Source organism: Pan troglodytes, chromosome 1, assembly GCF_028858775.2.
Source record: "Pan troglodytes isolate AG18354 chromosome 1, NHGRI_mPanTro3-v2.0_pri, whole genome shotgun sequence".
NCBI lineage: Eukaryota > Metazoa > Chordata > Mammalia > Primates > Hominidae > Pan > Pan troglodytes.
This window is the reverse complement of record NC_072398.2, coordinates 205,417,595-205,429,966: the sequence shown is the minus strand read 5'-3', so window position 1 is coordinate 205,429,966 and position 12,372 is coordinate 205,417,595. Positions and strand designations below refer to the sequence as shown.

Here is a 12,372-nt window from a genome sequence, read left to right as displayed (position 1 = left end):
CTGGCCAACATGGCAAAACTCCATCTCTATTAATAATACAAAAATTAGCCAGGCATGGTGGTGCATGCCTGTAATCCCAGCTACTCGGGAGGCTGAGGCACGAGAATAGCTTGAACCCGGAAGGTAGAGGTTGCAGTGACCCGAGATCGCACCACTGCACTCCAACCTGGGGAACAGAGTGAAACTCTGTCTCAGGAAAAAAAAAACAACACAGAAAAACAAAAAACATGAGTGTGTGTGTGTATATATATATTTTAGCTCATCAGCTGTCGTTAGTGTTAGTGTATTTCATGTGTGGCCCAAGACACTTCTTCCAATGTGGCCTAAGGAAGCCAAAAGTTTGGATATCCCTGGCTTACAGCCTCCACTATTTCCTAAGTTTCCCACTGCCCTGGACATCGCATTGCTTTTGTCCCTGAACAAGACCTTTCACCACTGGAGGAGCCCTCAGTCTCCCCATCTGTAAAATGGTCACTGGAAATCCTAGGCCGCTGCTCTCAGGCCCTCAGGCCCCTACGGGGTGGGGATTGGGGAAAAGGAGGAAAGCGGGGGCGTCTAGGGCTTGCGATTTGCTATCTTCTGGCGCCTTCGGGCAGCCTCGGAAACTCTTGGTGCCTGGACCTGGAGCCTGGACAGGGACCGGGCGGGGCGAGACCGGCCGTCGGGGGCGGGGCCCGTCTGGGGGCGGGGCCTGTTCTCTCTCGCCCCGCCCCGTCGGACGCCGCGGCGGAGCTGGCGCTGGGAGGGGAGGAGCGCGCAGCCCGCGCGCCGCAGGGCCGGGCGGAAAGTTTTTCCTGACGGAGTTTTGGCTGCGGCAGCGGCGGCGGCGGCCGGAGCGGGCCATGGACGCGCTCAAGTCGGCGGGGCGGGCGCTGATCCGGAGCCCCAGCTTGGCCAAGCAGAGCTGGGGGGGCGGTGGCCGGCACCGCAGTGAGTGTGCGCGCGTCAGCCGGGCCGGGCCGGGATCGGGCAGAGGCGCGCGGGGCCTCAGCGGGCGCCCGAAGTGCGGCCAAGTTGGGCAGAGGCGGGGCCTGACCGGCGCTCCGGTCCCGGCGTGGCCCTTTCCCGGCCCTGCGGGGCAGGGGGTCGGCCGGGGTCAAGTTGTGCACCTACTCGCCGGCCGCTCGAAGCCGCTGCGAGGAGGGGCAGCGCTGAGGAAGGAGCCGGAGCTCGGGGTCCTCAGGTGCAGCCGGCATGGGGTGGGGTGCAGGTTGGGAGAAGAGGCCCCCGCCACCCGCGGCACCTCCCGCCCTGCTGTCCTGGCCAGCTAGGGGGAGGCAGGCGCTCGTCGTCGGTGCCTAGGGGAGGAGGAGAGGGCGCAGGGGCTTGGGAAGACGCCCCCGTCCCGCACCCCTGCGCCCCAGCCAGCAGCTGCGGCGGGCAGGAGCCCACTGGCCCGTTCTCCCGCCCCCTGCCCGACCCTCCGGGCCAACTTTTGACTCCGGGTGCCCAGACACCCATCCAGGTGTGAGCCCGGGGTCGCAGGTACGTACTTGAAATTGGGAGCGAGGCCCCGCCTGGGGTGCCTCGGGAGAGCCCCACATCAGGCGATCTAGACCCTTACGTCCCTTCCTCTAGCCGGGTCCAGGTGGCAAGCCTGGCGTCCCGACTATTTTTGAAACCTGTTTTCTCTGGCACCTTTCCCGTCGGGCTTCCAGAGTCCCTTGGGTGCCCAGGCAAACGGCAGACTCGCCGCCACCTCTCCCTGGGGCGTCTGGGAGGCTGGGAGGGGCCTCCCCCCACTTTCTCTCCCCCAGTCTCTGATTACGCTCAGGGAACTTGTCACCTAGCACCTTCCCCTGAAGCCAGAAGACCCAGCCTAGCGCAGGTCTCGTTGTTTGGGAGGGAGAAGAGAGTGGCTTGCCTGGGGTCACACACACCTTCCTGCCGGTTTTGGAGCCAGAGCCCAGGACTGCTGCACACTCCCACCTCCCTGCCACCCACTTCGGGCCACAGCCTCTCCCCTCATCAGGAAACAACTGACAGTACAGCACCCCCTTATCCCATCCCCTCTTGGCCTTACAGGGCTCTGCCAGGGGAGCCCGAGCTCCCTGGTCCAAGGAGTGCCAGCGTGTCTGGGCCTAGAGGGCCCGCCTCGCTCCTCCTCTGGCCCCACTCTGTTGTTCAGCTGTGGCCGCCTCCCAGCTGAGACTGGCATTGGCATTGGGAATGTGGGGTGGTGCCTGCTGGTGGGGGGTGGGGTCAGAGACCCATTAGGGCTGGGCCACTAGGCCAGGGGATGTACTGTTTATCACACTGATTGCATCCCAAAATAGACCCTTTAAAAACTGGCAAGATTTGACCAGGACTTCTGAGATGGCCATCTGTTCCAGTGGGAGAATCCTGCGGTTTTCTCCAGGAATGAGGGAGGGAGGGTGGTGGGGCAGCCCCCAGGGAAGTGGTTTTGAAGGAAGTGGGGCTGGCAAGGGAAGGGAGGCTAGAAAGAAATATCTCTGAATCTGGGGACGTGGAAGAGGTAGCCGCTTTGGATGGTGGAAGAGAATTTCTCTTGCCATCTTCAATCTTGGGCAAGTCACTTGTCCTTTCTGATCCTCGGTTTCCTCATCTGCAACATGGGGATAAAAACTCTTACCTGGCAGGAGTATCAAGGAGATTATTGGTAATAATGCTCCCTCCTAACTGGTGGCTTTCTTCTCCTCTGCTCCTCTTCCCCCTGCCTATCCTTGGGACGCTGCCAGCATGATTAGTACTGTGGTGAGATGGGTTTTGGGGGCCCCGAGCCTGTCTGCCCCTTTGGAGGAAAGGAGAGGAGCACCTCTTCCCCTCCTCCAGGCCCTGGTAAGCCCAAAGTGCTGTCCTGGAGCCTCTGGACCTGAAGGAGGGCAGGCCGAGCCCCACCTGTCCCTCGTGATGAGGTCTAAATTTCCTCACCTGTAAATTGCAAATAACAGTAGTACCTGCCTCCAGCTGTTTGTGGGGATCAAGTGGAATTGCGTTTGCCTGGCATAGAGGAGGAGTTTGGTAAATGGTAACTGCTGCTTTTGTAACTGTTTTACAACCTGTTTTTGCTTCCATTCTCTCATTGACTCCTGTGAGGTGACAGAGCAGACCCATTTTAGAGACAAAGGAACTGAGACTCTGAGCATTGGAGTCATTGGCCCCAGACACAGAGCGTCTAAGAGGCAGAGCTCCACATTCCTAGCGCAGGGGTCTTACCAGTGTGCTTGGTGAACTCTGCCATGGGAGGAGCTGGGAGCAGGCCCCACCTGCCCCACGTTGGGCTGGCAGCCTCTGACAGCAGTGGCCACAGATTAGAGCAGGGGCCATGGGGTATGTGGGGGTGGGGGTGCTAGGGTCACCTTGCTCAGGGTTGTGACCCAGCCTAGCCTTGGACCTGGTCCCTGTGGTTGAGTTTTGAGGCCAAACTGAAGCCAGTGGAGTTAAAGTTAGACTCGAACCCTGCTCTCAGTTGTGACCTGCTCCTCCTCCTCAAGGTCCTCACTAGGATTAGCATGAGCATTGCTTATTTGTGGAGAAAGAAGCCCAGAGAAGGGCAGCACCTTGCCTGAGGTCACACAGCAAAGCCAGCACCCCAGGCTTCTTTCCACCCAGCTTCATGCCTGCAGTGGATTCCTGGTTGTCCTGACCTTGAAAGAGGGCTCTCTTCCTCTCCCACACATGGCTTTTCCTATCCCCTGGGGAGACATCAATATTTTATCTCAGTCCCTGGCCAGGCATTTTCCTTCCAGCTGCCTGGAAGAGGGGCTCACCTTGGCCCCTCAGCACTCTTTCCAGAGGTACTGGGATCATTCAGGCCCTCCGGTTCTTTTGTGGGTTGTGCTTACCCAGAGAGAAGGGGTGAAGAAATAGGAGGTGCAGATTCCAGTAAAGCTAGTTCATGGTGGAAGGCAAGGGAGGGAGGATATAATCATATTTATAATATTTATAATAAAGGATATTGCAAATGAATGTGGCCCAACACAAATTCATAAACTTTCTTATGAGTTTTTTTGTGATTTTTTTTTAAGCTCATCAGCTATCATTAGTTTTAGTATATTTTATGTGTGGCCCAAGACAATTCTTCCAGTGTGGCCCAGGGAAGCCAAAAGATTGGACATCTGTGGCTTACAGTCTGGTGCACCACAACAAGGGTGTAGATCAGTGGTGTGGTTGTGGACATTGGTAGCAGGACAAATAAAAATAAAGCAGGGTGAGGAAATGATGGGACAGCTTTGTAAGATAGGATAGTGTCTTCATTTGGGTTCCTCTAGAGACAAGGATTGGAGTGCAAGTCATTTATTTGGTACAAGATGGCAGGAAATATTGTTAGGACAAGTGAGAAGGGAGGGGAGTCCACAAAGTGGACATTATAAAGCAAATTACCGGCAGGGCGCGGTGGCTCATGCCTGTAATCCCAGCACTTTGGGAGACCAAGGTGGGCAGATCACCTGAGGTCAAGAGTTCGAGACCAGCCTGGCCAACATGATGAAACCCCATCTCTACTTAAAATATAAAAATTAGCTGGGTGGGGTGGTGCAGGCCTGTAATCCCAGCTACTTGGGAGGCTGAGGCAGGAGAATCGCTTGAACTTGGGAGGCAGAGGTTGCAGTGAGCCGGGATCACGCCACTGCACTCCAGCCTAGGGGACACAGTGAGACTTTGTCTCAAATAATAATAAATAAATAAATAAAGCAAATTACCACCAGGGACTCCTGGAGCTTAACCCTGCTGTGGGAACTGTGGGAGGCAGTGTAGAACGTGCTCTTCAGAGCCGTTCCACTGGAGGGGCAGTTCCCGGAAGCCCAGTGGAGGGGACTCCTGGGGTCGGGAGATCTTCATTCCCCAGTCTGCGCCAGCCTCAGCATCTCCAGCAGGCAGAGTGGCAGGTACTGGCAGTCAGCACAACATGGAAATGGTGTGCAGGGGGGATAAGGGCGGCCACTGACAGCACCAGGGAAGGTACCTCTGAGAAGGTGACTCGGTACACACCGGTGAATCCCAGGAGGGAGGAGTCTGGGAACAGTGTTCCAGCTAGAGGGAACAGCAAGTGCAGGGAATGTTGAACTGGAGGCTAGGACTCTGCTTCTCACGGGTCTGGGGGCTGTGTGAGGGGCATGTGGCTTGAAGGAGTCAGAGGTCACCCACTGCCCACTGAGGGTCAGATACTCTTTTTGAGCAGCCCTGCAGAGCTCTGCCTGACCCCAGCAAGGGGCTTGGGCTGCAGGAGGCAGGTATGGACTGAAGTCCCAGTGCTGTCAATTATGAGCCATGGTCAAACTCCTCTGAGCTTCTTTGTCTGTGAAATGGGAACACTGATCTATCCTGGACTCTTCTCTCAATATGAGAATGGTCATGGACATGTTAAATCTCTTTGCATTTGACCGTTGGTAATGACAGTAGCTCACACTTGTGATACTTGGTATGTACCAGACAAGCTTCTCAGCTCACCTCGGGTGTGAACTCAGTTCATCCTCAAGACAACCCCATGGATGGATACTCTTTTTTTTTTTTTTTTTTTTTTTTTTTTAAGAGGGAGTCTCCTTCTGTTGCCCAGGCTGGAGTGCAGCAGCGGGATCTTGGCTCAGTGCAACCTCCACCCCCTTGGTTTAAGTGATTCTCCTGCCTCAGCCTCCCAAGTAGCTGGGATTACAGGCGCCTGCCACCACGCACAGCTAATTTTTTTGTATTTTTAGTAGAGACGGTGTTTCACCATGTTGGCCAGGCTGTTCTGAACTCCTGACCTCAAGTGATCCACCTGCTTCGGCCACCCAGAGTGCTAGGATTACAGACATGAGCCACCACGCCTGGCTGAGGTGGATACTCCTATTGTCCCTGTTATTTATTTATTTATTTGAGACAAGGTCTCACTCTATTGCCCAGGCTGGAATGCAGTGATATGATCATAGCTTACTGCAGCCTCGACCTCCTGGGCTCAAGGGATCCTCCTGGGTAGCTAGAACTACAGGTGCACACTGCCACGCCCAGCTAATTATTTTTTGTAGAGACGAGGTCTTACCATGTTGTCCAGGCTGGTCTTGAACTCCTGGCCTCAAGCAATCCTTCCTTCTCAGCCTCCTAGCACACTGGAATTACAGGCATGAGCCACTGTGCCTGTCTTGTCCCTGTTTTAAAGTTAGGACACTGAGATCCAGGGAGGTTCAGTGACTATGAACTCCACAGCCCATAGCATATTTTTCTCTTACTGTGTAAGTAGGTACTTAGGAAATGGTAGCTGCTGCAATTTGTCATTTTAAAAATTATTTTCTTTTGATAACAATCTCAACAGCTTTGACTTCTGAAATTTTCCTAGTACTTTTCACATCCAGAAACTTCTGGTGACGCTCCTGAGGGGCTGAACCCATTTGTCAGATAGAATTACAGCCCAGAGAAGCAGCTACACTCCAGGTCAGGGCAGAGCTTGAGCCCCCTTCTGAGATGTTGTCACTCTGGCCTCTGAGGCCATCTCCCCACCAGGCTGGGGGAGACTGGAGGCCAGAGCCCTGGTTGGAGGCTCCCCTGGCCCCTGGGTTTGGCTGCAGCTCTGATGTTGCAGACACACCAGCCAGGCAGGGTCTCCGGGAGCAGCAGAAGGGGCACAAGGGCATTCAGCCCAGCTCTGACTCCCGGGTGGTTGGGGGGCCTTAACAAGGAAAGAACACGTGTTCACAGCTGTAATTTAGACCTTAGACCAGGCATATGGTCTGTCCCCAGCTAACTCCGGCAGCAGGTCATCTGTAAAATTGCAACGTTAAAATAGCGCAGTCATTACCCACTACAGGGCCAAAAATAACTAGGACCGGAACAGGGCTGTGCACTCAGGCCTGTATTTGCCCAGGGGCCTCTGGGAGCACCTCCTGAAGCCGTGGGCTCCTCCCGGCAATAAGGCCTCCGGCTGTGGCTGGCGAGTAGGGCAGGTGTGGCCCTGAGCCCTACCAATGGGCCTTCACTGAGAGCTCCCAGGTGCTGGTTTCTGTGGGGAGGGTGTGGGCATGAGGGGCCTTAAACTCTAGTGAAGACATGAGTCATGTGCACAGACCACAGGAGGCAAGCAGCTTCCTAGAGAGAAAGGAGCATCTCAGTGGGGCCTGGGAACATGGGGTACAAGGGAGAAACAGGACCAGACTGGACGGCCACATTGGGCAGGCGTACGCTTCCATGCCAGGTCCTGGGGAAGCAGACATGAATGGCAGGTACTTTAAAGGGAAGAGACGTGTAGGCAGTGCTTGGCAGTGGGTGGTGTGGCTGCAGGAGGAAGAAGAGATTTACAGTCAAGAAAGGCACCAACAGCCCGCCCACAGGAGGGATGAGGCCGCACTGGAAGGTGTACTGAGCACCTGCGATGGGCCTGCCTCTCTGCTGAATTCTATAAACTTATCCAAGGTCACAACAGCCCCCAGGAGTCAGAGCTGTTGTTTCCCCCATTTTAAAGATGAAAAACTGAGGTTCAGGGAAGGTAATGAGCTCACTCAAGATGACTCAGACATGAAGCATTGGAGCTGATATCTTAGGATTAAGGCCTTGCTGTTAACCACGAGGCTATATTGCCTCAAAGGAGGCTTCCTGGAAGAGGTTGGATGTGTGGGGTTTGATCAAGTGAAGAAAGGGCATTTAGGATAGAGGGAACTACTTGAGCAAAGGCAAAGAAGTTAGACAGTAAATATTACATTATAAGGAAGAAGCTCTGCATGGTTGGAGCTTCTTGGGGTAGGGGGTATGTAGGGATATTGTGGGAGAAGAGACGGGGAAACTTAAAATTCCCTCACAGTCACTGGTCATTGTGGGGATTGTCTATAGTGGACTGGGTGGGGTGAGGAGAGTCCCTCTGACTTGCCATGTTACCTTGCACAGGTCCCATCCCTGTCTGGGCTTCAGTTGTATCATCAAGTGAGGGGCTTGAGCTGAGGGCCTAAGGCTGATGAGTGGCAACCAGTCTGTAAGGATGTGGTTAGAGGAGGGGAAGGGTCAGGCCAGAGAAGGAGGAATGCAGAAAAATGCTGAACATTTCAGGGGTCAGGGAGGACTAGGGAATGTTTTGACAGCAGAGAGATCACCAGTGACCTTGGCAGGCTTTGGTTCTTTGGAATGGAGGGAGCGGAAGTGACTTTGGAAAGGGGCCAGGAAAGGGCTGAACCAGAGGAAATGGGAGAATGGGGACATGAAAATGGGGGCTGGAGAGGGAGAGTGGAGAATGTTTGCCAGGGGTAGGAATGGATAATGAGATGTTCAAACCTTGATCAATTAGTATTGCTTGCCTGGGGCCTTGTGCTGAGAAAGGATCAGAGGGAAGTAGAGCTGCAATTGATTATCAATGTCTGCCAAGGGCGCGGGTCATAGGCACAGTAGCACTTCTTTCCATTGCTGTCCTTGCTTAGATGGGTCTCAGGTTGAAATTGGTGGCCTGGGTATCCTAGCCTGCAGAGGGGAAGCCTTAGGTATTAGGAATACCTAATTCCAGGTGAGAAGAAATGCCTCCGCCTCCAAAAACCTGATCTTTTGCTAGAATTAAGGTAGTTTGCTGCATGATAAAGTAGTATGGTCTCATGGTCAGGAGCTTGGGCTTTAGAGTCAGTCCTTTGAGTCTCAGTTTCCTCTCTGTAAAATGGGAATGAAAGAATACCTGCTTGCAAGGTGGCTGTGAGTGTTAGAGGTGATGGTAATAGCTATGGCTTTATTATCGTTGCATCTTTGTTATATGAAAGCGCTGTTTTTCCCTGATGATGGTGCTGTTATTCTGAACTTGAGAGCAGGGTCTGTGTCTGAGTTGCTCCAGGGCCCCATCACTCAACCCAGGACTGGGGACATCTCAGGGACTTTCACATTCTTTTGGAGGATCAAATGGAATAGGCTTGTGGTTGATGGGACAGAGGATAAGGTCATGTTGGGCTTTGGGGTCATCTCAGTGGAGACCTGGCCTCATGTTGGGGTGGAGGCCCAGGGATGAGGTCTAGGGCTGGAGGGTCAGTGGGCCTGGGGCCAGGGCTGGGGATGGGATGGGGTTGTCCTCGTCATTTCTTCCTTGAGCGAGTATTGAGCGCTACCTGCATGCCAGGTTCTAGATGACAGTCAGTAAGTCCCTGCTCACCTGATCTCAAGACATGAGGGGAACTGGGTACATCTGTAAGTTCCTGTATAACCCTCCCCAGCCCTGACACCCGCACCCTCTTTCAGATGAAGAAATGGCCTCAGAGAGGGACAGTGGCTTGCTCAAGGCAAATCCAGAGAAATGTGGGTGTACAAGGCTCCTTCTGGCTGTGGAGAGGGGGACCAGAGCCCCTGGAGGCCCAGGGCTCTAGGATAGGAGCTGAGAGGGGCAGCAGGGATCCAGACTGGGTAGGGGACCTGGTGATGCCACCTGGACCCAGACTTCTGCTCTTGACAGAGCCGGAACTCCAGAGCCAAGCTGAGCCTTGTAGTAGGGGCCCACATCCCTGCCAGAGCCTCAGCTGCCCTGGAACTAGCAATACCCAAACTTTCTTCCTGTGGCTTTTCAATTGGAGCCAGTGAGGAAGGCCTCAGGAGGAGGTAGGGAGGGCCCAGGACATCTCCCAGCTCCTCCCTGGGGGATGGTCTAGGGAAGCTGGCCCTGGCTACCTCTCGTGGCCCCTGGAAGCTGATTCCTGGCTGGATCCTGCTCTGTCCTTAACAAGATTGTGTGTGAGGCTGAAGAGCAGTTTTCTTTCTCATCTGTAAAATGGTGCAGTCATAACAAACACCTCCTACAAGCACAGCATCTGTGAGGGTTTCCTCTCTGTAAAATGGGACAGAGAGGTAGGGGACAGGAAGGGGCTCTGGCAGGTGGAAGTGTGAGGTGTTCATTCATCTTTCTTCATGTCCTCCTTCCGAGGAGCCGGGGATGGTCAGAAACTGTCAGTGCAGCCTGCTTTTGCCCTCATGCCCATTTGCCTCCACGGGGCCCTCACCTACGTGGTGGGGCGCTCTTTCCACGTGTCCCTCCTGGTCCATTTGCCCACCCAGTGAGGCAGGCTCATCCCCTTATTTCCTGACATTTGTGTGGTTGGTGCTTTTAGAGAACTCTCCTTGTGGACCCTGTTCTGCACCATTGTCACAGCCCAGAGAGGGGGGAATGTTAGTCCCAAAGAGGAGAGGGGACTTCCCTAGGACCATCCAGCGGGTGGGAAGCAGAGCGGGTCTCGAACCTTCTCCGATTTGGGAAATCACCTTCTCCTCTCCCCACCCACCCTTACCCTTCCCTGCTCTCCCTGGGCTACTGTCTCCTGCCCAGCCTCCCGCATGCCCCTGTTGGTCTCTACGGATGCGCACAGGGAGGAAAGCAGTGCAGGCTGGGGCCATGGGAACCACTCAAGGTTGAAGTCCGACTCATTGTATGTGGCCTTCATCTCATGACTTTGCCTCCCTGAGCCTCGGTCTCCTAATCTGTAGAATCACTGTCTCACAGGATTGCACTAAGGATTCAGTAAGAAATGGTATGATTTGCCCTCAGCAAGTGGTAGCATTGAAGTAAAGAGGGCTCAGGGCTTGAAAATAGGGCTCGAAACTTGGCTCTTGCACTTCCTGGCTCTCTGGACTTGGTTATGTGATTGAGCCTCCATGGCCTCCGTGTCTTTGTCTGTCAATGGGTTTGATTAAAGCGTTGACCTCATAGGTTCTTAGGAGGATTAATGAGAACATTTTATGTAAAGCTGCTTACATGGAGCCTTGGTATGTGCCGGAAAGCTTTAGCCCTTTATTAAAAGTGACAGCAGACCCAGCACGGTGGCTCATGCCTGTAATCCCAGCACTTTGGGAGGCTGAGGCGGGCAGATCACTTGCGGTCAGGAGTTCGAGACCAGCTACTCGGGAGGCAGAGGCAGGAGAATCGCTTGAACCTGGGGTGCGGAGGTTGCAGTGAGCTGAGCTCGCACCACTGCACTCCAGCCTGAGTGACAGAGTGAAACTCAGTCTCAAAAAAAAAAAAAAAAAAAGAGTGGCAGTAGTGGTGGGGGAGACCCCCATCCCCCTTGCTGGGGTTTCCTAGGAAAGAAGGCTGGTGAGAGCTGTTGCTTGTGGTGGGCCCTGAGCCGCAGGGTCTGAGGGCCTACCCTGTGCTACCCCAGAGCTGCCTGAGAACTGGACAGACACGCGGGAGACGCTGCTGGAGGGGATGCTGTTCAGCCTCAAGTACCTGGGCATGACGCTGGTGGAGCAGCCCAAGGGCGAGGAGCTGTCGGCCGCCGCCATCAAGAGGATTGTGGCTACGGTGAGCACCCCAGTCAGGAAGGGTGGGGGAACCAGGGACCAAGGACCAGCTTCTTCCCAGGGTGCCCTCGTCCCAGCTTGTTACTCCAGTTGGGTGTGTCTGAGCCTGGCCCTGCCCTTGATTCTCCTTCCATCCAGCTTTTGGGCCTTGGCAGAGGGGAACCATTGGACTTGCAAGGTCACGGTTAGTGGCTTCCCTCCAGCCATTATGGCCTCTTCCAGCCTCCCTACCCCCAGCTCAGGCTCCCTACCAATGCACTGGTGACTTATCAGCACCAGGAAGGGTGGGGAGTTTGCTTTCCCTTGACTACCTGCCCAATGGCCTGAGAGACAGCATAGCCCATCAGAGAGCAGATTGCCCCCTCCCTAACTTTGAGCAAGGGTGGGCCTTTTAAATCCACTTCCCTTGGTGGCCTCAGACCCCTCAGCTCAGTGGATGGAGCAGAGTACTCAGGAGTCCTCCTGCTGGGTTGTGCTAGCTCATTCAGTGCCAAGTCTGCAGGCCCTCCTAGCTGTGTGTCCTTGGGCAAGTCCCTTAGCCTCTCTGAGTCCATCTCTGGAGAGAGGGAGGATGACTCCAGGTCCACGGTGCCTGATAGCTGGTGCTCAGCAGATGCTGCTCCTGTTTCTATTGCAAGAAGGTGCTGGCTGAGTGGTCTTGCCCACACTGCTGCCAGTCACCTGAGCTGAGATGGGCCCCGTGTCTGGGGCTTAGGAACAGTGAAGTGTAAGCCATGAGGGTAGGTCTCAAGTGAGGCTGGCAGACTCCTCTGACTCCTGTCTGCTCCCAAGGCTAAGGCCAGTGGGAAGAAGCTGCAGAAGGTGACTCTGAAGGTGTCGCCACGGGGAATTATCCTGACAGACAACCTCACCAACCAGCTCATTGAGAACGTGTCCATATACAGGTACGCTCAGCATGGGGTTGGCCCATCCACTCTGCCACTTGGGGCAGTGGGTGGAGTATCCCATCTGAATCCAGGCTCTACCACTTCCTACCTGGGTGACATTGGAGCCTCAGTTTCCTCATCTGTAAAATGGGGGTGGGAACAGATCCTGCTGCACAGCGCTGTTAGGAAACATGGAGTGCACGGCACCTGGCTCATGATGAGCATTTGATTAAGTGGCAGCTGCTGCTGTCATCATCACCAGTTGCAGAAGACAGCTGAGCCCACCCGTGCCCTTCCCCTCTACTCC

At 54.7% G+C, this 12,372-nt stretch overlaps 1 protein-coding gene across 12 annotated transcripts in view; it reads left to right on the top strand.

The window, feature by feature from the left end:
• Window positions 1-709: 709 nt before the first annotated feature.
• Window positions 710-12,372, top strand: part of LDLRAP1 (low density lipoprotein receptor adaptor protein 1) — a 47,538-nt gene continuing 35,875 nt past the window's right edge. For 5 of the 12 annotated variants that reach the window (XM_063804171.1, XM_054664022.2, XM_063804150.1 and 2 more), the window contains exons 1-3: window positions 730-930; window positions 11,037-11,179; window positions 11,971-12,083. In XM_063804171.1, coding sequence (XP_063660241.1) covers window positions 843-930; window positions 11,037-11,179; window positions 11,971-12,083 — 344 coding nt within the window. In that variant the 5' untranslated portion in view covers window positions 730-842. Of the gene's footprint in view, window positions 931-1,129; window positions 1,486-11,036; window positions 11,180-11,970; window positions 12,084-12,372 lie in introns of those variants that run through there. The other 7 variants (XM_016956563.4, XM_063804135.1, XM_054664042.2 and 4 more) reach the window with 5 other exon arrangements.